The 26,135-nt window shown below is 48.5% G+C and overlaps 1 protein-coding gene across 9 annotated transcripts in view; it reads left to right on the forward strand.

The window, feature by feature from the left end:
- The window catches only part of Cacna1d (calcium voltage-gated channel subunit alpha1 D), a 300,492-nt gene that overhangs the window by 268,466 nt on the left and 5,891 nt on the right, over window positions 1–26,135 (forward strand). For 8 of the 9 annotated variants that reach the window (XM_057770881.1, XM_057770882.1, XM_057770887.1 and 5 more), the window contains 8 exons: window positions 1,215–1,317; window positions 2,765–2,866; window positions 7,289–7,419; window positions 20,244–20,357; window positions 21,048–21,412; window positions 21,944–21,970; window positions 23,203–23,352; window positions 24,855–25,018. In XM_057770881.1, coding sequence (XP_057626864.1) covers window positions 1,215–1,317; window positions 2,765–2,866; window positions 7,289–7,419; window positions 20,244–20,357; window positions 21,048–21,412; window positions 21,944–21,970; window positions 23,203–23,352; window positions 24,855–25,018 — 1,156 coding nt within the window. The remainder of the gene's footprint in view (window positions 1–1,214; window positions 1,318–2,764; window positions 2,867–7,288; window positions 7,420–20,243; window positions 20,358–21,047; window positions 21,413–21,943; window positions 21,971–23,202; window positions 23,353–24,854; window positions 25,019–26,135) is intronic. The other variant, XR_009057169.1, reaches the window with a different exon arrangement.

Raw genomic sequence — 26,135 nt, forward strand, 5'->3', positions numbered from 1 at the left:
CCCAAGACTCAGGCCCTGTGCCTGGCCTACGCATCTGTTGTATCATAAATTTGATTATCATAAATCCTTAAGGATGTACCTAGAGGGGATACCTGGCCCCAAGATGCAGAGAGCTGTGAATGAGACAAGAATGCATGGACAATGACCATTTAATTATTTCATCAAATAGCATCTGGTTGTCAGCATTTATATTTCATGACTGAAATTTGATCTCTGTTATCCCAGGTCCCTCACAGATGGCAGGTTGTATTCATGAGCATTCTCTGGAGAAACAGAACTGATGGGGTGGCTGTGGCATATATATGTGTATGTCTGTATGTGTGACCAGTGTATAGGTATGCATTTATAGATAGATACACGCACATATATGCATACACATGAAGAAGTTTATTATAGTATGGGCACATGTGATTTTGAGAAGTTCTTCAGTTTGTCATCTTCTAGTGGGGAACTCGGGATATCTGTGGTACACTTCTGCCGGAGAACCAGGGGGACCAGTGAGATGCATCTCAGAGGCCAGAGAACCAGACGGGGTAGCACTATTAATAAAACCCAGAGACAGATACTGGGGTTCAACCCAGAAAAGATGAGAAAAGCAAAACAGCCAGACACTGACTCCTGCCTCTACCTCAGTCCAAATGATGATCCTGCCTCCAGGAATTCTCAGAATGAGACTGACTGAGAGCTGTCTCCTCCCATCTTATAGTCCTCTCTAGTGCTGGGATTAAAGGTGTGTACCACTACTGCCCTGTTTCTATGGCAACTAGTGTGACTACTAGGTTTAAAGGTGTGTGTCACCACTGCCTGGTCTGCAAGGGAGACCAATGACATCTTAGTCAGGAGAAGATTGATGTTCTACCTCCAACAGGCAGGCAAAGAAGAAATCCAATCTCTTTCCTAGTTTCTGTGTATGATTGAACGATGGCTACCCATTTTACAGGCATCTGCTTTACTCAGCCCATCAATCCAAATACTAATCTCTCCCAGAGCACCTGACAGACATGCCTAGAAATGATATTTAGCCCAATATCTGGGTAGCCCGTAGACGTTGATACCTATGATTAACCATCTCAGAGATGCTCCCACATGGCTGTTGAGTTGAAGTGAGGGTCGACTGAAGCATGAATGAGAGATAAACAGAGAATGGACGTCGAAAAGGGCCATGGCTGTCACAGAACACCTGCATTCTCCTGAGTGCTCTTTCTCATCCACAGAGATTAGTCGCCATGAATATGCCTCTCAACAGTGATGGGACGGTCATGTTCAATGCAACCCTGTTTGCTTTGGTCCGGACGGCTCTAAAGATCAAGACTGAAGGTAAGTGCTCCGTAGAAGCAGGATACAGAACAGGTAGCAGGAGGGGGAGATGTTACCCGCCCCCCCTCTCTCTCACACACACACACACATACACACACTTTGATTTTCTCTTCTGGGCTTCCTCTTAACGAATGTGATGCCTCAGGAAAGGGCCCTGAATACAGGAAGAATATCTCTGGCCAGCTGACTCTCCCAGCCCTTCTGTTTTTCCTTCATACTTTGCTCTGTTCCATAATATCTCAAGTTGACTCACCACACTGTTTACTATACTGCAGGAGAAACAGGCAAGGTATTGGTGCATAGACAGAAACCACAGATGGTTCACTGCAGCTTTCCTTCAGCAACACCATCAGCAAGGCAACCCACCCTTCGGAGCAGTAACTTCTTTGTCCACAAAAAGGAACCACCTGCAAAGATGTCGGGGAAAGTTCTAAGCAGGCAGGGTGGACGGTGCAGACACTACTGTGCACATGCGCCCACACACACAAACACACACCACATGCACCACATGGTTAGTGTGTGAGACGTGCTAGTAGCTCCAAATCCCAGCTAGACTTCTTATCATTCTACACTCAGCCCTACACAGACCTGGCTAAGCAGGCAGCCTCCTCTGGGTTAGCTCAGAGCCTTCGTTATAGGTGGCATGGGAAGCAGCTTGCTGCACAGGATGGGGAGCGAGCCTGAGCTGAGGAAGTAGAGGCAAGAAGGGAGCTGAGAGAAGACAGTATCTAGTCAGAGGATGGGTGTTCTTTACAGCCCTGGAGCTCTACCCAGCAAAGCCAACTTCCTTAGGCCTAACGTGCCTCTTAGGCTACAAACACACATCATTAATGGTTCCAGAAGGTAGGTCCTATGGGTTGATCTATCAGTAGGTAAGACATACAGGGAGAAGTCAGGTTGTGAGGTGAGAGTGAGTGCCTACAGAGTCTGCAAGAACAATGTCACGATTGGGGTACAATAGAGGAGGAGAGGGGAAAGAGGAGGAGAAAGAGAAGGAAAGGGGGCAGGTGGAGAGGAGCAGGAAGAGAAGGGGAGTTAGAGAAGAAAGGAGATGGAGAAGAAAGAAGACAGGAGAGAGGAGGGCAGGGGATATGGGGACGAGGAAGAGGAGGGGAGGAGATGGAGGATAAAGAAGAGGAGAAGGCAGTAACAGAAGCAGTTGGTCTGGGAGTCTATCTGAAACAGGATGTGGCAGAAGAGGATAGTTCTTGGGTCCCAGGTGAAACATGATTGTCCCCCAGTGGTGGGTCTTCCAGTTGCGTGGGCTTGGCAAGTATTTCTGCATATAGGAAGAGAATTTGGCACTCAGAGCCCAAGGGAAAAGTTCTATCAGGAAGGCAATCCAAGAACCCAACAGCATAACGAGGGGCAGGAGATAGCTCTGGGCCACAGAAGCAAGACTTGTCCACACCACGTCCACATACCCCTCTTTGCCTTTTGGATTCAGGGAACTTGGAGCAAGCTAATGAAGAACTCCGAGCTGTGATAAAGAAAATCTGGAAGAAGACAAGCATGAAGCTACTTGACCAAGTTGTCCCGCCAGCTGGTGGTCAGTGTGATCTACTTCCTAAGTAGTTCTTGATCAGGAGTTAGTGTCAGTGTAGCCCCTGCAGCCTGCCCAGAGGGGATTGCGGAATGCCTTACCAAACCGTAGAGTGGAAGCCCCACAGCCAAAGGAGTCTTTGGCTTCACAGAAAGTATTTGAGGTGATACGAAGGCAGCCAAGCCAAAGAGCGACTTCAGTGGGGAGGAGTCAGACCCCACGTGTCTAAGCAGGGTTTTTGCTATCGGTAGAAAAATCAGTAAAAAAGAATGACAGCACTCACAAAATTTAAAGCTTGTAAGTTTTCCCCCAAAAGAAATGCCTAAATCTAGTTCCCACCTTTAAATGTCTTGAGAAAAATGGTTAGTTTTTAGGAAAGAAAACTTCTAAAATAATTTTAAGGCTGGACTTACCACCATAGTTACCAAGAATGTCCTTTAATGAGAATCTAGAGGTGGAACTAACAAGCATGCTTATTTATTTCCTTTTGTTATTTATCACAAATTAACTGACTAAACATTTAAACTTTACATATATATAATATCTACATATTATATATATATAGTGTTTCTCTATTTTTGTTTAAGTACATGTGGATGTAGAAGTGAGATGGTTATTTTCCAACCGTTTTGTTTCAAGTTTTAAAAGTGCAGAATCTGCTCACCCAGTGCTTCTGCCCCCACCCCCACCCCCAGCCGTCCAGCTCAGCCTGGCCTGGATGCATGATAAACATCTGCTATGTTTTATAACAAATCAAGCTTTAATAGGATGACGTGGTTCAGATTTGGAAGCTGAATCCTGTGCCTCCTGGAAAACAGAGGAAGCCATGTATTATTAGCCAGTTCTGCTTCTTAGTGGGATTGGCTTTCATTGGTGATTCAGGCCACCCATAGCTGGCCTAGCCACTGGCTCACCTCTGGGAAAACAACTCAGAAAGAAATGACCAAAGTTGGGGGGAAATTCCCACTTGAAGACCCCCAGATCCTCAGACCTGATTCTGCACTTTTAAAACTCCTCTCGGTTTCCTTTTTTTTTTTTTCCTTTCAGCTGCACACCCAAGTGGTCGCATGGCTTAGATGAGCCGCTCTTTAAACTGTTGTAACCACTACGCTTGCGCTCTCTCTGCAGCCTCCATTCCTTTCAACTCTCAGAATATTCTGAAGCAATTCTGTTTTAGGGTGGTGGCATGGAATCAGAGTTATCTCTTGCCAACTGGATTCCCCTACATTGTTTCTTGAAATACAGATGCATGCTTCAGAATAGTGGGCTGTGCCTGTCTGTGTAAACCTGCACACTAACCCGAGACACTCACCTCTCTCTTGTTCCAACTCTGTCTCTTTGGAAACACCACCTCCATGGTGACCCATCTAATGCCCACAGGACGCCCCGCTTCTTTTTATCTTATTAGGAAAACCAGTTCAGAATTCGGCTTATGATCTAAACTCCCTTCCTTTGAAAACTGATCAACATTTATCTCTACTAAACTTCTCAGAAAGGATGATTACATCCCCCATTTCTGGGGCCTGGTCGTTCTCTGTGTTTCTTTGCACGGTTTGGGGTTTAGGATGATAGATGTCAGTCTGTTCCCCGATAGCAGCTAGAGGCATTATGATACCTGAGAAGAAATAACTAGAGTCTTAGGAAGAGGTAGAATGCTCCACGAGGTTCTGTAGTGTCTGTTCCTGTGCCCAATGTAGCACCTGCTTATCTATTTACATCTCATTTAGGGACATTTGCACCAAAGGAGAACAAACAGCAGTGGCATTCAGGCTTAGTGGATGGCTCTGGTTGGGTTTCAGTGTCTGTATTCATCATTGGTCTTTTTCATTTTTTTTTCTCTTATCTCCCAGTAGACCAGTAGTAGTTCCCAACTTTTTCCTCATCATGGCACACTTAGAACATGACACCACGGTCCATTCCTTGGGACAGACAGACAGTGATTCCAGGTGTCAGTGTCTCCTGCAGTATGACGTGGTTAGGGAGAGCAGACTGAGTGTTGGGCCTGTGCCCTGGGGTGCTCGGGTGACCTCAGAGCTGGTGATGTTTGTCTAGGCAGCTTTGCTGCTGGGATGTGCTCTGAGCTGTCGCAGCTCACTGTGAGCTTGACGGACAGGTCATGTCAGGAACCAGCTGGGGAGGACATCCTGGGATCATTGCTTCTCTGCTGTGTGCCTGCAGCCTTGCCACTCCTGCCATGATGCGGAGATGTCTCAGACTGGAATCTTGCCTGGGTTCTCAGTGCCCTTTTGTCTCTGCTCATTCATGGATTCCATTTCTCTTTAGAAGCTCCTCTCCCTCAGAGATCCTCCTGCTGTCTGTCTGGTTCTGGGTCTGCTGTGTGTTCTACTGAGCCCAGACGACATTTCTTCTCTCCATTCCTTCCCTGTCCTGCTCAAGCCTTAGCTTTTCTTGATCTTTAGAGATCTTGTTCATCCAGGTCTCTCAGCACTGATTTTTCTCAGGGAAGATAACCAGGCCATCCTTGAATCCTGCTCTGCCACTCCAGAGCTGAAGAGAAAGCCGGAACTTCCTTTACCAAAAACATCCTGGTGTAGATGAGCACAGTGATCCTCTACATTGAGTCAGGGAGTCTTCCAAGGCTCATGGGGCCTGAAATACAAAAGACATCTGCTTGTTGAAGGTGGCAGAGATTTGGGCTCTGTAGCTATGCTGTCCCAGCAGCCATGGTCTACTAGAAAAGCGCTAGGAAGAACTTGAGAAACAGCTCAAAGGAAAGGGGGTGTTGGACATGGCTAGAGCCAGGCTCTTAGTGGAGAACTAGGGCTGGAGGAGGAGAGGGCCCTGGGCTCAGGTCCAGGCCAGTTGACCTGGTCCAGTCATGTAACCTCTCCCTTTCTTAGATGGGTAAGAAGAACTGTATGTAGAGTTTGTGTGAGGAACGTGAACCGGGTTTGGACACAGTCCCCCCATACTTAAACACGGTGCCTTGCAGGATGGGGTAGATGAACTGGCCAGTCAGAACCAGTCAGGGCCAGTCAGAGAGCCCTCGGTTTTCTTCAGCAACCCTTCCACCACATCAGGGCTTTCTTGGCTTGGGCTCAGGAGGAATTTAACATCTATCACATCCAACGCACCCCCACGATAGCCTGTCAGATAATGCTGAGCGCCTTCCGGCAAAAGGGACTGGAGAAGCTGCCCAAAGTGGCCCAGCAGTCTCTGGGTGAGACATCACAAGCGGGCACTGAATAAAACCCACCGAAGTTGTATCAGTGGACTCAGTGGGTCCCAGCGGCCCCAAACCGCCTATGCTCTATCATCCACTTCAGTAAGTGATCGTATTGGCTTGCTTTGAAACAGTAGTGACCGATGGCTTGTGATTGAAGGGCACTCAACTCGAGGGCAGCCTACACCAGGGTTCGAGTGCCTTGTACACCTTCTCTTCCACATTCTCAGTTCTTCTGAGACAGAGCTCCATTTTATAGGGGAGAATATAATCTTAGACAGGTTGATCCTCTTGACTCCACCCACATGACTCTTGCAAGGCCGGCTTTACCGGAAGCCCAAGCACCCACAGCTGTTCCTCTTCCCATGCCTTTTAGGTCCCGTCAGACAGCATGCCACCCCCAACACAGTCCCACACAAGCTCGGCTGCTAATGTAGCCTTGCCAGTTTCTACCCAGAAGACCTTGTGGGCAGGGCACGGGACACACTGACATGTCCCCTACGGTTTACCATGAGACAGTCGGAGCCCCTATTCTGCCTCATGCATCACCTTCAAAGTTGCCAGCAGAGTTCTGATTCCCGAGCGATACATGCTGGAGGTTGTTTCTGACCAGAGCAGAAATAGAGCCTGCTCAGTGCTGAGGTTAGATGGAGCTGTCATCGCAATGCAGAAATCCAGTCGTTGTGAATTTCAAACCAAGAAATGGTCTCAGAGCTTATTGGCAAAGAGCGGGGTAGCGTGTGAGATCTGGAGCTGCAGTCTCTGTTCCGACCTTCCTCTCCTTCCAAGCTCATGTCACCTTTCTAGGCCTCCGTCTTGTGACATGGGGATTTGGATGCTTAATTGCATTTGATGCTTATGGTAATTACACATGCAAATCTCTATGCACAGGGCAGGAAATGCGGCCTGCAAGGCCTTTCTGTTTTGTAATGTTTATTTTAAGTAATAACCAAGGTGGCGCTTCATACTGTTACTAATACGCTACTCTCTTAAACTCGTGATAAATATGCATTACCTTCTGCCACTCTGAAGATCAGTTTGTTTTAACTGACTCTAACTTTGAGCCTTAACTGCTTTGCAAAGCTTTGCTTCTTGCTAGACTGAGCAACCCCTGTGATAGACTGAGAGCCCCGTGCCTTTTGTGCACTGTCCCGCCCCACCCCTGCCCCGACCAGAAGTGAGGGTTTAGGCTCTTGGTCCAAATGTGCTGATTCGGGAGAGCTGTGTCTGGTCTCTCCGTTTAGATGATGAGGTAACCGTGGGGAAGTTCTATGCCACTTTCCTGATACAGGACTACTTTAGGAAATTCAAGAAACGGAAAGAACAAGGCCTGGTGGGGAAGTACCCCGCGAAGAACACCACGATTGCCCTGCAGGTGAATTGTCCTCTTGTTCTGTTCTTGTCACTAACGATGTCGCCAGCTTTAATTTGAGATACTAGAGAGCTGACTATTGATGGTTGAGCAGTGCCAGAGGATTTTGTTTAAACTGAGATACTGCATACTCCCCACACTGTGGACTAGCCCTTTCTGAGCCACAAGGTAAGTCCTTCCTCCCTTACTTGTCTTCTCCGTTGAACCTGGCACCTGCCACCATCTGGTCTGTGCAAGGCCCCCAGGACAGCCATGATGGGAAAGGAGTGAATGCTCACCTCATGCCCTGGCCACCTGGGTCTTCTCCAAAGGCAGTGTCCTCTAGGCTGAAGGCAACATCCTCTAGGCCAAAGGCAGCGTCCCCTAGGCAGGCCCCTCTTCCATAGCCCTGGGCTCAGGGACTGGCTGCCCAGTGAACAGCTTTCCATCTGAACGCAAGTGCTTTGTTTTGTTTTTGTTTGTTTCTTACCCCACGGCTTGTTGGTTTTTGGTCCATTTCAATAGCATCCATCACTCCCTAGTGTGTACTGTGTGTGTGTGTGTGTGTGTGTGTGTGTGTGAGTGTGTGTGTGAGTGTGTGGCATGTCTGTGTCTGTGTGCTGTCTCCCAATGGCAGTGAGGCTTACTGTGCAAGTACTATACACAGGCCAGTCTCTGGCCCATCCCCCTTCCTCTAGGACCTGCCCCTTTACACACACACACACACACACACACACACACACACACACACGTGCGCGCGCACTGGCACCTATGCATGCATGTACAAGGTTATCCCTTCCAGGCCCCCAGAGTGTGGGTGTGACATTTAGGAATATCTGGTCCGATCAGGGCTCAGGCATCTAAAGGTGATAGAATCAGAATCCTAAAGATGTCCAAAGCTCTGGGTGGGCAGGCTTAGAAAAACAAGGAGTCATGCTAGGATTTGCAGGCAGGGGAGCTAGAGGAGGTAGTTCAGGGGCCTGTGGTGTTTAAAGAGAACTGGGAACAGATGCTAAGAGGCAGAGCAAAGGGATAGGTGGAGAGTGACAACTGTCCTAAGTCCAGCTGTCCATGCTACCGGGAGTGCCTTCAGTCCGTCACAAACAAAGATGTTTTCCTTGCTTCTCCAAAAGTTGACATGAAAGTTACTCTTATGTCCCTGCACTCATGGATCTTAAACGTGGCCTTGTGAGTGTTGACATAAGACACAACGCGGAGCAGTCCTGCGCTTTGTTCTGGGAGCAAATACGCAGCATCGTTGTGTGTTCCAAGGGGTAACTAGAAGAAGCTAAGGCCTGAGTGTGATCTCACTGGGAGAAAGAGCATGAATAAGAATGAAGGATTGTGGTGGCTGAGGGATGTTGGGTGTGTGTATCACAGGTTAGCAGATGACCTGGGTGCAGTGGCCGGATGAGTCGTGGGGAGATTCTAAGGTTGAACAAATATTTCACTGGTGGGGCAGGTGGTCACCCACATCTGTTTGAGTCAGACTGGGTTCTTTCGTCCCCGATCATTGAATTGTAGGCTCAGCCATCTGGTTTGCTGCCCTCTCAGGTCATAGGCTTCGATGTAAGCTCTCACCTCCCTCCTGCTGATTCGGTTTGCAGACGTGACTGCTGTGACTCTAACTCATAAGCAGCCTCTCGTGACAAAACCTGAAAATCTTGAGTTTGCAGATTTGAGTGGGTCCCTGGTTTGTATGTTCCTGGTGGCAGCAGACGAGGTTGGCCACCAGCGGAGAGCAAAACGTTAGCGCATGCCCAAGGCTGTCCCTCATGTGATCTTCAGCCCTGTGGGAGAGACTGACTGAATTCCGAATTTGGTGGATACACCCTGCCTACCCAGAATACCTTGCTGCTCTAGAACTCTAGTCCGCTCTAGAATTGATCTCTCTGCTGCAGCTCATGTCACAGTTTATCGAGTGAGGTTGTGTCTGAGTTAAGAGACTCTCGGGTTCCAGGGAAGGGTCTATATGGAAAGACTCGGAAGTGTGTGCATAGGGCGCAGGTTAAGAGCTTTTCTGAAGCCCTAAAGCTTGCTCTGGTGGCTGGATGGGTGTTTCAGTGTCTGAAATAGCGTAAACAGCACATGGCTTAAATAATCACCGCATATGGAGTTTACTGAGCCTTGAAGGAAGGCTCAGATGGTACCAACAGTATGCCATGAAGGTTCTGGGTGGAGACAACCACCTTATGTTAAAATAATGTTGAGGCTTTTCTCCCGTTTAAGACTTTTCATCTTTATTATTTAAAGAAAGTTTAATTTCATTGGTAATAGGCAAATATTTCCAGTTAAATGATACAAATACATTTTTCCATGGTTCTATTGAGAATTGAGGCTAGGGCTGTAATTTATATTAAGCATACAGCATAGAAAATTAAGTTGTGTTCATAATCTTGACAGTTAAATTCTGAAAAGGCATTTGATTCTGAAATAAGCATTAAAAATAGAAAATGTTTGTCTCCTTGATGGATAATTCTAATTACATTTTTGGCTTCCTCTGCTATAGAAATGGCTTTAAGTGTGAGTGCTATTCTACATTTAGTGCATAAGAAGGCCTCCATTTCTGCGTTATGAAATATCATGGGTGATGTAGCAGGTAGGGATCTGGGCTCAGTTGTGGGAGGAAGGCACCCTTGAGACAGCTGCCAAGGGGCTTTGGCTGATTGAGAAAGGAGCAACATGATTTTGGCAACAGGGTACCTCAGGCGTGGCTCCCAGGCTGCTTGTAGTGGGAAGTGGAGTGTGTCAATTACTGTGTGAGCAGCCTAGCTTGTGCGTGCTGGCCTGCAGAGTGAAGTCTGTCTGAAGAGCTCTCAGAACTGGCACTCAAGCTCCACACGCCCATTCCATGTCTTGGCTCTCAAGGGCACACAGGTACACTGTGGTCTGAACCCTGTGGGCTCATCCTGGTCTCCTTGTGTTCAGATCAAGTGTTGTCAACCTTCCCTGTGGTGGGTCATGGCTGAAGGTGCTCCTGCCTCTGCATCGGGTGGAGCAGGCACCTGTGTCCTCTGGCCTCTGTGGTCTGAGTGAGTGTGCACTTTCCATCCATCCACTCCATCCATCCCTTCATCCCCATCATCCAGTCTCTCGCCCTTCTTTTATAGGAGCCAGAGAGAAGCTGCACACAGCCATTCTGTTCTAGCCCGCTCATCGCAAAACATGTTCCCTTTAATTTGACTCAGCATTTGCTCTTCATCCATGTTGCTGCATCCGAGTGACCTGCAAGTTTCCACAGTGAACAAAGAAATAAAGAAACATAGCCACACAGCCCCAACAATTCTCAGTCCCCTCTCCTGCAGTCCCATTGCACCTCCAGAGAGGGACTCTGGGATGCCACGTGCTCCAAAAGGCCCCAAAGTGGGGAGAGTTTTGTTCATTTCTCTTTGTTTTGACATTCAAGTCTTTTGTCTGCTCTCATGGAGTCTGGGGATGATGTCCTCCATGTGAGAAGCCACCCAGATGAACCATAGGGAACCCCAGGCAGCTAGTCCTCTGTTTAGAAGTTGGATTTAAGGAGCCCATTCTACAACTCTGCAGGATTAGGTGTTTAGGTTGAGTGGCTTTAAGGTCTATGCCGTGGCCACAGACGGGGGTGGTTGGGAGATGCAGGTCGTATTGAAACTAGCTATTAGTCTCCAGTGTTCCTTACTGTGGCCTTCTTAGGCACGGCACACAAAGACATCTTAGCTCCAGAGATCTGACCTACATGTGGCCCTGTTAATCTTGTCACCTTAATCTGGAAGGCCGTGAGATTCTTTCTTTTTTTTTTTTTTTAAGAACTATGATTCCACCTGAAGCCATAGCATTGCTCTTTTATATATCTATATATGTTTTCCTTTTTTAATGTAAGAGGAGAACAGATGCTAACAGATGGGATTTCACTGGCTGATTCGTTTGTTTCAGATGCTTGAACGGATGCTTTAGAGTTCTCTGCCTGAGCTACCGCACCAAGCTGGTTAGTCCGAAGGCGCTTGTGGCTAAGGCCTTGAAAGGGCAAGCTCACACTCGGGCTTATTTCTACTGACGCAGCATTTCAGGAGAAATGCAGGCAAGAGCAATCCCAAAGCCCCGGGGAGACCCCTTCCGAGCAAGGCACTCCTCTGGAAGGCAGAAGCGGGGCCGTGGCTCACCCGTGGAGCCATGGCTGCCTGTTGTGGACACTGCTCATGGTGGCTCCTTTTCATGGAAGGGAAATGTATGAGTTACGGTTTTTCCCTTCCAAACCAGAGACTCAGTGAAAGGGACAGAGAGAGAGAGAAAGAGAGAGAGAGAGCGCAAAGGAGAAGGGCAGCTGCCCCATAGAGAAATGAAATGAACACAACTTGCTGATGCTGGCCAGTAAATAAATAAATACAATATTAAATGATATATATATATTAGATATATATATATATATATAAAAGGATTAAGCAGACCTGCCTAAGGTGGGCAGCTGACTCCATCTCAAAGTCCTGCATCCCTAGTTTTTGCCCAGACTCCCAAAGACTGGCAGGCTGATTGGCACTGAGCAGAGAGTTCCGTTTTTATGCCAGTGTGCTGTACCCTCCTGACTGGGTGCCTGGCCCTGCTTGCTGCAGTGACCCAGTCCAGAACGCACTAATAAGTGGAAGGCCAGGAAGCTCAGACACACCCACTGAACCTAACACATACACCCGCATGCCAAAACCAACCAGGCAGACCTCAGGTTCCATCTTACCGTGTCTATGGGAAATGCCACCATACCCAAACCTCATCTAACATTGTCTGTCTCTAACTCGTGCTCAGAGCCAGTCTGGGATGCCTCTTTGGAAGCAGTATGGCCTAGTTTCAAGGACACTGGGAGTCAGGGAACCTGGGTTCTAGTCCCAGCTCCAGCATTCACTTGCTGTGTGACCTTGGGCAAGACACTTAACCTCTCTGTGCCTCAGTTTCCCCATCTGTAAAATGGGGGTAACAATGTCGACCTACCTCACAGGGCTGTTGTGAGGAATAGCTAAGTGATTGTAAAGCTCCTTGGGCGTATAATTGCTTATTATTAAGACTACAACAATAATAATATCATATGCCTGTTTACTACCAGAACTTTAAGAAATTCTTGGTTTGGTTTGATCTCTTTTCTGTTCTGTACTGTAATCATCCATCGAGAGGAATTCTCCCCCTTTTTTAAGACACTAGGGAATGTGCAAAGATGCAAACAGGTAACTTGCCAGGTCACGTTCTCACCCAGTAACAACAGCAGACTTTTTGCCCAAAATGTTGTCTGATGAGGGCATTGCTCTCAAACCCTAAACCCATCCCCAGAACGGGTCAAGTCCTTACCTCTGCTATTAGCTCAAGATGCCCAGAATGGCCAAGGAGGGCCAGCATTCAAAGAGCAGAGTTAATGGGGAAGAATAAAAACAAGAGGTAGAGGGAAAGGAAGAAGAAGGACTTCCAGTCCACTGCTCCATTTTGCTTGGCCTGGAGTGGGGTGTGTGCCTGTGTGTTCATGACATGAGTGGGTGGGGAGAGTGGGGAGTGGTGGAAGGGCGAGGAGGAGGGAGCAGGACTCTGGGCAGCCCTGTTCTGGTACAAAGGAGAGCTCCTCCAAGAATCTCCAGGGTGCAGCTACCCTGAAGGCCAGGCTGAAATGGATAGGGCCCCCGCCATGGGCAGCATGACTTCTTCAGGCCTATTTCAGGTAAGCCTAGAGGAGTCTTCTCTAGTGACAGCTTGTACCTGTGACATTTGCCCCTGACCACAGAGGTTCCTTGACTTCACCTTCCTACACCACAGTGGGCCTCCTGACCTCACTGTGGAGACAGGCCCAGCTGAGACCCTTGTACAGACAATAGTGAGGCTGGGAGTTTATGTGAGTGTTTTCCACCCTCATAGTTTGAAGATCATTGTGGGTGGTGTGGGAATGCATGAGCCAAGACAAACACCCTGGTATGCCTGACCCCTTGGGGGAGGTCAGAGCCCACTCATGTCTGACAGTAATGATCTGCCACAGTATTCAAGTCTCTCAGATTGGGCCAACAGCCTGGCCCCTCTCCCAAATTTCTCCATGCTCCAGCGACCACAGGGCTAATCTCATCTTAGCAGGGCTTCTGGAATCACTACTGTGAAGTGGTGCCTGGGGTAGCCACTGTAGCAGAGAGAACTCATACATCACCCATGAGAGGGAAACTGGTTAGCCTTGCAGACATAGGTCAAATAAATGATTATCCCCTCCCTGCCTCACCCTCCCCACCCGGCCTTGAGATCACTTCTGGTAGATCACTAGATTCTCGTATAGTTCTAATGGGTAGAGTTACACAGGCCTTTCTCTGTATATCACCTAAACCCACAGAAGCTAGAAAATGTTCATTTGCCTACAAGGCTGATGTTGCGAAGAAACAGAGTTGATTGTGGAGAGAACAGCCCCCAACTTTCGTACACAGAGGACCAGGCTTCCTGATACTCAGGTTGCAGTCAAGCCTCAGAAGCCTCTGTCATTTTCTCTCAGGGCCCTGGCTGAAGAGTAAGCGTTCAGTAGAAAGGAAGACTTGAAGGAATAATGAAGTGATGTCTGGAATTCCCAAAGACAAGCGCAGCAAACCTAATACCCAGCTCCTGGATGGATCCATGATGCTAAACTTTTAGTTCTTGGATCAGATGTGACAGAGACCAGCAGCATCTACTACAGGGAAGCCAGGTTAGGGTGGGAAGGAGGCTCATGGAATCCCCAGTTCAGAATCAGCCCACAGGATGACTGAGAGCTTCCTGGAAGACGAAAGTTGGACTGTACTGAAAGCAGCCATCGTTATGTCTCAAAAGCCTTAATGGAAAAGAAGTTAAGGCAAATGATCAAATGGTAAAGGCTCTTATTATGATAGCATGTTATTACTAATATGCACCTAGCATCCCTCCATAGCCTAACGTATCACTGCTCAGATATCTTTAGGAAGGAGCTTGGTAAGTAAAACTTAGGGTTCCCAGGTGGGTGGGTACCTGGGTGAACTTATTCTCCTTGGCTTATCTTAGGCCTGAGAAAGTTGGCTCTTTGGGATAATGGGAAATTAAGCCAGGTGAAGTGTTGAAGGCAGTCAGATGTGTTAGTGCGTGCCTGCAATACTGGAACTTAAGGAAGAGGCAAAGGCTAGCATAGAGAGGCCACATAATGAACAGAGGTAGGGAGGAGTAGAACGCTGACACTGTGGTCATGGTGGTGTCACTTGCTGGAGGATGGACTGGTCAGCAGTTCTCAAACATCTTGGTCTTAGGGCCTTTCCTATTCCTAAGACTTATCCAGAACCCTTGCATATCAATAGTTACTGTCTTATAAATTAAGGCTGATTAATTTTATAAATGCAAGACTATGTAAGCACAAAGATGCCAGGGTGGTGGCAACATCACTGTCACCCAGCCTTTGGAACCCTCACAGCATGCTCATGAGAGAATGAGAGTGTACAAGGCCAAGGACATTGAGTAATATACAAATCTCAGTGACCTCGTGGACCCTTGGAGGAGTCTCAGAATGCCAAGAGGTCCATGAACCACCCTTGAAACACATTGCTCTGGGGAGATGACCCAAAGTTCCCCTTAAAGGTAGAAGATGCAGCAGCCTCATTGTGATGATCTGTGCTCAGGAGGCTCCTCACTGGGATGCTCCTCCTCTATCCCTGCAGCCCACATGTCCATCGGATTCAGGTCAGGGGTCATGTGGTGTGGTCAGGCTTCACTACCTGCTGATCTGGAAGAGCAATGGTTAGAATTAGTAGTGTTCAATTAGAAATGTGTTCCAAATACTCAGCACCTCTGGGTAGCACAAGCGAGAAAGAGGGTGTGTGTGTGATGCAGTGGGAGCAATGTAATAGGTTACCTAAAAGGCAGGCAACCTTGACAGAGGTGTGTGGTTGAGACTCAGCCACTACCCTCTCCCTGCAGACTCGTTGCCTTTGCACCCCGGGTAGAGCGAAGCTAGGGCTCAAGGATCCTTGCTGAGCCTTCAGCTAGTTCCAGAACGTTATTTAATCCATTGCACATCATCTTGGCTCATCCTCCCTCAGTATGCAGGCTCACAATGACAGGAATATGATAAAATCAAAGGAGCCTCAATTTTATATAATGTTATCTGCATTTTTAGGAAACACGCAGACATGTCTCTGATTCTGAGGTTAAACTTAAACCAAACATTAAGGTGGAAGGTTGGGGAGTGTGGCTCAGTGGTGCTTGCTTAGCATATATGAGATCCTGTTTCAGTCCCCAGCTGAAACAAGGTAGAACTGCAACAAATAGGTGTCTTGGGACCAGGGCGAGTCACAGGTGGTAAAGCTAAATATCCCCTTTAGCTTTCAGAGTGTGGTGGCACACATCACTTTTCCAGCCCAGAGCTACCCCTCGGTAACTCATGATCTCGGGAGAGGAGGGCTCTCTGCAGATGAATAATGGAGTGTCGTGCCCATGCTTCTAACCCTTTCTGTCTAACAGAAGGCCGGTTCACAATGGATACAAAGGCCACACCGTGACATTTTCCCTGGAGGAAAGCAGTGATAGAGCAAGGGGTGTGCCCATGTGTGCAGAAGAGGCGGGGGACAGCCTGTAGATACGCACGTTCATTCTATCAGAATTTAACCTCCAGCCCTGTCTTCTCATAGAGCTAAGCTAAAACTGTCCTCTGTAATTGAGTGTGGGCCAAAGCCTGCCTCCCCGAAAAAATTAACCAGAACTTGTCAATAGTGAGGTGACTGCATAGAGCCGGCTTTGGCTGAATGAGGTGTGTCTGGGTGGCGGAGCAGGCTGTGCCAGAGTAGCATTCTTTGGCAGGAGTTTGGAGCCCTGGCACCCAGCTTGTGAAGATGGAGGGTCTCTCTAAGGGCTGCCTGGAGACTCGCCTCTCTCTCCTTCACTGCTACAGCGTAGGTCTGGGGTGGGTTTCTTCTGGTTGTTTGTGTGTGCGTGCTGTGCAGCTGAGAGCTGGCAGAGGGCTGGCATGCCACAGGGAGCTAGTCTGGGGAAGCAGGCAGCAAAGCTTGGCACATGCAGCCAGCTAGCCGGCACTCAACCCTGAGTGAGCAAGGTCTGGGTTTCCCAGTGGGCATTCCTGTTCCACAGCAGGGCACCGTTTTCTGCTGTTGCTTCAGAAATGTTTAGAGAGAATTTATTTTTGGTGAATTAATCATTAAGTAGAGTAAATATCTATAAAATTCCAATTAAATGGTGTCTAAAACTTAAAGGAACAGTCTACAGGCACAGCGCCAACATTTCTTTTTTAAACAAATATTTATGATAACAGCTAGCATTTTAAAGTCAACCAGAGACTAGGCTTGATCCTGTTTAATATTTTGTAAGATTGGACATCTTAAAACAAGTCAATACTGTTTATATTTTATAGCAATTCTGTGTTTATTCAAAACCATAACTCTACTGTGATGTCAATGGAATGACTTTATATGGCTTTGTGTGGGTTTAAGTGCTAATGACCACATTTCAAATTTAAACAATATTTTTGCTGATAAGAGATAGATACTTATACAAATATGAAAGACTAGAAAATTTTACTGACTGTAAAATGTTTTTTTTCAAGAAAAATATTTTAGTGTTGTGAACAACTAAGTAATTTCTCTGAGGGTTTAAGGTAGTTGACTGTGCTTTTGGAACTGGATTCTGTGCCTATGGGATTTTGGAACAGCCTAAGCTACCTTTTAGCTTGATATGTGTGCTAGAACAATTTTCATTCTCATGTTTTGTGGTATGTAATAAATCCAGGGTGCTGTGCTTAAGCTTCATTTCAATTCTAGTTGGGAACCTATGTGCTGGTTCCCTGCCCCCAGGTCCTACGCAAGAGAGCGAAGCCAGCTCCACTCTTACCTGGTGTGCTTTGCAAACTAGGATCCTGGTTTCTGAACCCTCCGCTTTCACATCTGGGAAGAGTGATGCCTAGACTCTCCTCCTTCGGTGTTTCTTTAATAAATATGTTGTCATTATTTGTTTTGGGAAGTGGTACTCTGAGCCACCTCTCAACCCTCTCCATGATTTATGTTGCAAACCAAGCCTCTGTCCTGTGTCTGTTTACTACCCACTCTGTCAACGGAATCCCAATCTCGTGGAACTCTGAAGGTGTGGTGGGGACAGTTTCTGTTTTCACTCTGCAACTGTTACATGTGTATTTCAGTGAAATGTCAACTCATCAACAGAGGATGATGTGAAAAATTCTCCAAATAAATAGTTTTCTATTTCTTTTAATCACACCTAGTCCAGTTAGTTAAATGGCAGCAAGACTGCTGTCTAAGCTGGGGAACGTTCCTGGCCCCTAGGCCTTGAAAATATGCCTGGATGTGCACAGTTTACCCGGGAGTGTTGGTCACAGCGAATAGAACCCATGTTTGTCTTGTGGGTACAGCAGCAGGTGTTTCAAGCCTTGTTTCTTGTTTGAACCTCAAATATGTAACAGCCTTTTCACCCAAAGTCAGACAAGGGGATTTTTACCAAGTTTATTGTCTCTTGATAATTGCACCCTAGAAAACTGAATGAATGGGTATGGCTTTTCTTCACATACCTGCGCCTGTGCTGGGTAAGAGCATCTACCAACACACACTGGGTTTGCCTTTATGGTATCTCCGAGGGGTAGAGCTGGGTCTGCTGCAGACCTAGGAAATATACTGGACATAGCAATCAAGAGAGAGAGCATGCATGTGTGAATGTGTGTGTATGTGTGTGTGTGCATGCATGTGTGTGTGCATGCATATGTGTGTGTATGCAAGTGCTCGTGCGTGTGTGTGTGTGTGCAAGTGCTCGCCAAAGCCTGTGTGCATTAATGCCTATGATCTGCCAGCAGCAGAACAGAAGTAGCTTTTGTGTGGCAACATCATGAAGTGTTCTGGAACTCTGGCATATGCCTGTCTTTCCCTTCCTCTACATTGACGTGTATGCTAGAAAGATTTCATCGCCATGTTTTTTTGACCATAGTAAGTTTAGGGTGCCATGCTATGCTTTCAGCTTTAGTTAGGAGTGTGCTGTGCTTGACCCCTACCTGCCTAACACTCCTAGGCAGGACACTTTGACTCCAGCGTGAGTTTTGTCCCTGTAATTCGTGAAGCGGAAGGAGCCGCTAGTCTCCAATCATAGCAGGGATGGGATGGAGCCAGCCTGTCTATCCTTGTATATAGAACCATCTAATAACCTAGAGGATGTTGTGGATGTGGCTGCTTGAGAAATTTCTGAACAACTCTACATCCTGACCACTTTACATTAACCATTGTCACCACTGATGTCTGCAGAGGACCAGTTTTGAGAATTCTCACACCAGGGTTTCAGGCTGGTTTAGCCTCACTCTGCTTCCCTCTTCTCCCCACCCCTATCCCTGCCTTCCCTCCGCCCCCCCCCCAATCCCCTGACTCCCTTCCCTTTCTCCCCCTGCCTTTCCTCCCTCCCCTTTCCCCTTTCCCTTGCCTTCCCTCCCCTCCCCTTTTTCCCTGCCTTCCCTCTCCTTTCCCTACTCCTCTCCCATTTCCTGCCTTCCCTCTCTTTCCCTTTCCCCTCCATCCCCTCCCATTTTCCCTGCCTTCTCTCCCTTTCCCCTGCCTCCACTCCCTTTTCCCCTGTCTTCCCTCCCCCTTCCCGCTGCCTTCCCTCCCCTCCTCTTTCTCCTGCCTTTCCTCCCCCTCCCCTGCTTTTCATCCCTCTCCCTGCATCCCCTCCTCATTCCCCTTCCCCTGGAGTCTGCCCCACCATATGAGTGTCTCAGGTATGGACACTCTTCTTTATCTCAGTCCCTCCCATAGCTCCACACCCTCTGTGTAGCGCTGAGGAGATAGTGGTCTGCACTGGGGACCCAGCACTCCACAATTTTCTTCTGCAAATGGCCCTGAGGTTGCAACACAAGCTGTTGAAGGATGCTTGCCCAGCTGGTACCTTAGGTACTTTGTGAGCTTGTAGAGGCTCCTGATTGCAGGCGGCTGCTATTGCTGCATGGATAGTGGAGGAAGACCCAAGATCAGAGAGAAACTGTAGAGAAAGATGAAGCCCCTATTAGTCTGAAGTCAGCCTCTTGACCTCTTCAAATTAATGCTGAAATTCAAATTTCTCAGAGCTAGTGACTCCACCTTCCCCTCTCTACGGGTCGTGTGCACATCATAATGTGTCCCTGGCACAGCTGTGGGCAGTGCAGAGGCTTAGCCAGGCCTGTTCTGACGGATGGGCTGTGTAGAAGTGTAGAGCCTAGAGCTGTCACCCATGGGTCTTGTACTACCTGTAGATGGTAACAAGACCACCATTTGTGTGGCTTTCAGAATCCGGGTCCCTCTGCTGGTGAGTTCTCAACCTGCATGAACTGTGGGCCAAGGGGACCCTGATGGCTTGGGTGGCCGCACTGCCCAGCAACCTCAGCCTGTGTGACTGTTGATGTTTCCTTGTGATTTGGGTGTGTTGGTGACTGCAGGGTATGACGTCATTCACCTGTTCCATGCTTTACAGTGAGGCAGTGGCCCCAATGGCTGCTTGCTTACTTGCACCCAGGCCAGCTCAGCCTCCATGCAGTCATGCAATTCTTGTCCCTTCATTTTTTTTTTTTTTTTTAAGGAAGATCAGGTGACGTCCCTTGCTCTGTTCAGAGATCCGGATGTGGTTCTCTGCAAACAGCCCTTCTGAAGACTGTCAGTCAGTCCGGACATGCGTTCTTGGCTGTGACAGTCCCAGTACCTAGCGTGCTGTAGGAGGAGTATTTGCAGGCTTTAAGCACTCCAACCAAGTACCATTGTGACCTCCTGGCCATATCCCATACAGCCGAGGTCACATTAGTTCCTTGACTTGGCCTTTGGAGACGGCCTCCCCTCTCAGTACTCCATCAGGCTGGATCAGGGCCCCTTGATGTCTAACCTCTTCTGCCATTTTCATTGACCCAGGCGGGATTAAGGACTCTGCATGACATTGGGCCAGAAATCCGACGTGCTATATCCTGTGACTTGCAAGATGATGAGCCGGAAGAATCAAAAGCAGATGAAGAAGATGTATTCAAAGTAATTATTCCGTGCCTAGCTACTCATTGGCCACATGGAGAGAGTGGGGCAGGACTTTGGTTGGGGTGGCTCTGATTCACAGAGGAGTGAGGAGAATACAGACCAGTGGCAGGGTCTAGAGGGGATGGAACAACCTGCCCCTGCCCATCCTGGGACCTCTCCATCCACCAGCACCTCTCGTGGGCCAGACCATCCCCCTTCCTGAGCTTTCCCCCATCCCCAGCTGCCAGCTTCTCAGCTTGGCCACAGCAAACTGACCAGAGTCCAGGAACATTCTGGGTCTTTCTAGCAGTTGTCCACGCTGCCCTCCTTCTGCTCTAGCCCAGTTCTTTGATCTGCCAGCCAGCCTCAAAGCTCAGAGAAAATGTCAAGTATCCCCACCTTGGGGCTACTCAGCAAGCCAGCTGGGCTTAAGTCACCTCATCTTGGAACGACTGGAAGAACAAACCCAAGGGGCAGCAGAGAACTTGCTCCCCAGCTCAGGACTTGGTAACCTTCCTCATTTTCAGGTGGGCCAACTGCCACATGAGTACGTTCACCTGACCACTGAGACCACAGGTTGTTTCACAGGGTTCCTCTGGAGCTTGCCTAGAATTTGTGTTTCATGTAGAAAAAAAAAATGACCTAACATAGCTAGCCTGCATCAAATACTTGTTAAATTACCTGGTGTTGTCTCCCATTATTTTGCAGAGAAATGGTGCCCTGCTTGGAAACCATGTCAATCATGTTAATAGTGATAGGAGGGAGTCCCTTCAGCAGATCAATACCACCCACCGTCCCCTGCATGTCCAAAGGCCTTCAATTCCACCTGCAAGTGATACTGAGAAACCGCTGTTTCCTCCAGCAGGAAATTCGGTGTGTCATAACCATCATAACCATAATTCCATAGGGAAGCACGTTCCCACCTCAACAAATGCCAATCTCAATAATGCCAATATGTCCAAAGCTGCCCACGGAAAGCGGCCCAGCGTTGGGACCCTTGAGCATGCGTCTGAAAATGGGCATTACTCCTACAAGCATGATCGAGAGCTCCAAAGAAGGTCCAGTATTAAAAGGTAACCTTGAAAAGGAGATGCACTGTCTGCCCTTGTCACGTCCACTCTGCAGAGCAAGGCGAGTCTTCTGTCCTTTGCTCTGGCACGTGGTAATTCCATGCAGACGCTTGTAATTGAACTTGAGTCCACTCAACTCGTGGCCTGTCCATACATTGTTTATGTGAGGGACCTACCAATCCACTGTCCGCCATCCTGCAGCATGGGTTGCCACAAAGTCCACCTTCCCCAGTTTGACAAGATGCTTTGGGCTGGGGGTTACAGAATTTCTTCTATAGATACCAAACGCTGAGCTCGGTAGGATTAGAAAGGCTGAAAGGGTCTCTTCTTCTTACTTCATTTCTGCCCTTTATAAATGTAAACTCTCTCCCGAGTTTGTGGGTCACATGAAAACAGATAGTAGCCCATATGTAGCCAGCAAGCCCATATTTGCCCACCCCCAGGAGGCGGGCTGGTGTCTGTACTTTTGATGCTTTTGGAAATGTTTAACTGTTCTCTTCTCCCTCCCTCCCATGGTATGCCTTTCCTGGATAGAACCCGCTATTATGAAACTTACATTAGGTAGGTGCCCGTTGCCGTTGCCTCTGTCTTTGTTTTAAATACCATGCTGCCCTGTTACCCACGACTTTTGCTCAGTGTCAAGGAAGAAGAAATAGGTCTTTTAGCCAAGTCACCTGATAGCTCTTCAAAATGCCAGAGCTTGCATTCAGGAATGAGAAATTCCCATTTATTTCTAGCAAAAGGACTTTTAGGTTCAGGCATAGATGCTGTTGCAATCCAAGCACCAGTGCCCCCTCGTCTTCCCCCTTTCTCTGCCCCTGTGTCTAACTGCTTTGGGGGTCCAGATTCTTATAGGGCTTAGGAGAAGCAAAGCCCAGAGGATATCCTATAAACCAAGAGCCAGATCCCTGGGGTTAACTTCCCATAACCCTCAGTGTGTGTTGGGGATGTTCTTATGGACACGAGTTGTCCTGGGCTGAACAAGTAGGATGATCATTTTGTTGGGAATAAGAGAAGAAAAGGCTCCGGGCTCATTGCTTCCAGTAAGATCAGGAGGCCCTGAGTTGATGTCACGGAGCCCACTGGGTCTCCTACAACTTGAGGCCAGGAGGAGGCAGGCCTTACAAAAATACTGCGCTGGTCTGGCACAGGGCAGCCTATGGAAACCTCAGGAGACATTTTCCAGGAACATTTGCTGGTAAAACCCAGAACTCCTCCAGTAGCTGCACTTGATAAGATGCAGTCAGCAGGACAGAAGTCTCAGTCCCAGGCTCTGCAATAACACCGATCAGAGCTGGGGTGGGTTGGAGTGAGCATGGAAACCTCACGTCTTCTCTTGGACTACTGACTACAGTATACAGTGCTACTCCAGAATGGGTCTGCCTTGATCCGTTACTCAAATTACGTCTGTGTCTAGGTCTCAAGGTCTCTAGGCACATTTGTTTGGCTCCAGCGGTGTGCAAGATACAGAGACCACAAGCGCACACACACAGATGCGCGTGCATACACAGATGCACTGATACCACAAGCGCACACACACAGATGTGCACACACAGATGCGCTGAGACCACAAGTGCGCACACATAGATGCGCACACACATAGATGCACTCCGAGACCACAAGCGCACGCACACACAGATGCACATGGGCACAGCCACAGAGCATCTCAGCCAGGGCCTGAGTAGTCCGTGGTCAGGGGCAGGAGTGTGTAGGAAGAAGCAGGCACTCTGAGGGTGGACTGGGGAATCTGGGCATCACCTCCTCACACTCTCAGATCTCTCTCCCAACTGCAGGTCTGAGTCAGGCGATGAGCAACTTCCAACTATTTGCCGAGAAGACCCCGAGACACAGGGCTACTTTAGAGACTCCCACTGCTTGGGGGAACAGGAGTATTTCAGTAGCGAGGAGTGCTGCGAAGATGACAGCTCCCCCACCCGGAGCAGGTGAGGGCTTCAGCCTGGGCTGATCTCAGAAGACCAGCCCTCCCCCACTCTTCCCGCTCCCACTCAGTGTTCTGGTAGCCACACCAAACAGGAGTTCAAGCTTGCCTTATTTCACCTTGGGCCTCCGAGAGCCTCAGCAAGGACTCTGGCCCTGCCATGGCTGACAGACCCCAGTCATCTCAGTGATGAGTTCATTTTTAGGGGGCTGGTGTTTTTAAGACAGGGCCTCTCCACATAGCTCTGACTGTCCTGAAACTCACTATGTAGAACAGGCTGTCCTCAAACTCACAGAGATCTGCCTGCTTCCACCTCTCAAATGTACCACCACACCTGGCCTGCAAAATAAGTTCTTATGAACTGATATGGGAGCACCAACCTTGGCCCTTGCTTCCTGCTCTATCAGATCTATGAGGATCTTTCCTGGAGGTAAGGGAACAAGGTATTAGGACAGCCTCCCTCTGCCAGAGCTGCTTCTCCCAACTTCTGTCCTGCAGAAAGAATGCAGCAGGCTAACAGAAGCCTTTGCAGTGCTCGGGGGTGAAGAGTCCTTGCGGAGGACACAGAGGACCCAGGGTCAGTTGGTAGCACTCATATAGCAGCTAACAGCTCTCACTTACTCCAGTTCCTGGGGGAGATGATGCCCTCTCTGGTCTCTTTGGGCACTGCATGCACAAGGCATGCATACATGCAAACAAAACACTCACATGTAAAATGAAAATAAACAACCCTTTTTGAAAAAAAAATAAAAAATAGAGACTTTGATTTAGGACAGTGCAGCCATTCTAGGAAGACAAAATCACATACCACCATCCTTCCTGACATACACATCACTATATCAGGTTGAGGGCCCACACAGTTGAAATGGCGTTATGTGTCCTAACATAACATAAGTCAGCTCCTGAGGCACAGCTGACTCCTACCTGTGCACTACCTCCTGCTAACACCCAAATTCCACATTCACTGATTTGGAGCCAAAAGGACCTGTGGATCCTACTTTTGGGGCTTGTTCATCCCAGGTCCCTCCTTAGATGTCCTTAGCCATTTCTGCTAGCCTCAGGCTACTTTAACAGCAGCAATGGGCCAACCTTTTCATTTTCTTTTTTGGAGAAAAAAGAAACATGCCCCTCAAACAAGAACCCAACCATGAAACTGTCCATGGGCTCCCGTTTTTCACGCTATATGGAGCCTGCATGCCGATGGCATTCCCGTGTCAGCTACCTGGAAAGGTCAGGTTCTTGGGACAATGGTCTCCGAGAGAGAGATAAAGGGTAGTCAGGCCAACAAGGTCTGTGTGATTGCCGTTTGCTTTTGGCCTGTGTCTGGCATGAAAACATCTATCGTGTGGCTCATCCCAAGCCCCCGTTCCCTCAGATGGTCCTTGGTCTTCACCTGGAAGCTTCCATTGCTTCAAACTGACTGCAAAGGGAGCAGGGTAGGCTAGGTCAAAGTCATTGCCAAGAGCCTCATGTGTACCTTCTTGTTTTTCTCTTGCCAACTGCCAGACAAAACTACAGCTATTACAACAGGTACCCAGGCAGCTCCATGGACTTTGAGAGGCCCCGAGGCTACCATCACCCCCAAAGTTTCTTAGAAGATGATGACTCACCCATTGGCTATGACTCGCGGAGATCTCCGAGGAGACGCCTTCTACCTCCTACCCCGCCATGTGAGGCCAGCTTTCTTGTTTAGGGTGAAGCCTCCCAGAGGGTACCATGCCTGCCCCCTGTCCCTCCCATGGGATAAATGATAGATCTGTGTTACCATGGAGATGCCGCTAACTCCTAAGATCAGCCAGTACCCCCGTAGACAGTGTTTTCTTGTTTGTCATCTATGTCCCCAGAACTGGTTCTTTCTGAGAAAAGAGAGGCAGAGTGTGGCGCCAGACTTCCACACTCCCTCTAAGAGGAGGCTTTTTGTGCACAGGGTATTCATTGCCTTTGAGCTTGCATCCATCCTGAGAGGTAGGCAAGACTCATAGTCTGTCCGACTCTCCTGTTCCACAGTGGGAGAACTGAACCTCTGATAAATAGATAGGTAGATAGGCAGACAGACAGACAGAGCTCCCTGACCCAGGACTGTCTGGAGAACCCCTGCCTCTGAGTAGCACCTGGGTCCATCCTAGGGACCAACCTCTCCTCCCGCTTCCTTCCCTCACTCCAGGGCAGTCCAGGGCCTTGATTGAGCCCCAGATGGAGCAGGCCCCTTCTGGGCCAGAGAGAAATGGGGCTCTCCTTTTTCCTGTAGTTGTGGTTATCCCCAAGTCTCTGCCAATCCCTTAAAGGGCAGTTGAATTCTGCCAAGCGTGGGTGTTTTATAATGGTTAAGAATATCCATTTCTTGTGTTTATGAGAAGCAAAGCTTAATTGAGGGTTCTGTTTAGTAACCGAAGCAGCTGACTCACAGGAGCTCCTGAACCTGACTGTGCATTCGGGAACGAACACGGTTGGTTGGCCCTGTCCTACTCTTTTGGCCTGTTGGGGGTGTAGTGAGAGCCGTCTGAGTGCTTAATATTTAATTATCCCCAAACACATGCTGCTAAATGAGGCCTTTCCCTCCCCCGTAAACGCTAAATGAAACAGGTGGAAGTAGACTGAGCACAGGCCACTCCGTTCCGTTCCCGCTGCCTTCTTCAGGCCCTCTGTCTTCACTTGCTCCCTCTCCATACAGCCTAGGGGACACTTGAGTGCCCTGACCCCACAGCAGAGGATAGCCACCTTCTTCATCTGAAAGGACACTGGCACTGCCCTCCAGTTTGCACACCTGGGGCGGGGGGAGCATCTGGC

Source organism: Chionomys nivalis, chromosome 5 (assembly GCF_950005125.1).
Source record: "Chionomys nivalis chromosome 5, mChiNiv1.1, whole genome shotgun sequence".
In the NCBI taxonomy this organism is placed as follows: domain Eukaryota; kingdom Metazoa; phylum Chordata; class Mammalia; order Rodentia; family Cricetidae; genus Chionomys; species Chionomys nivalis.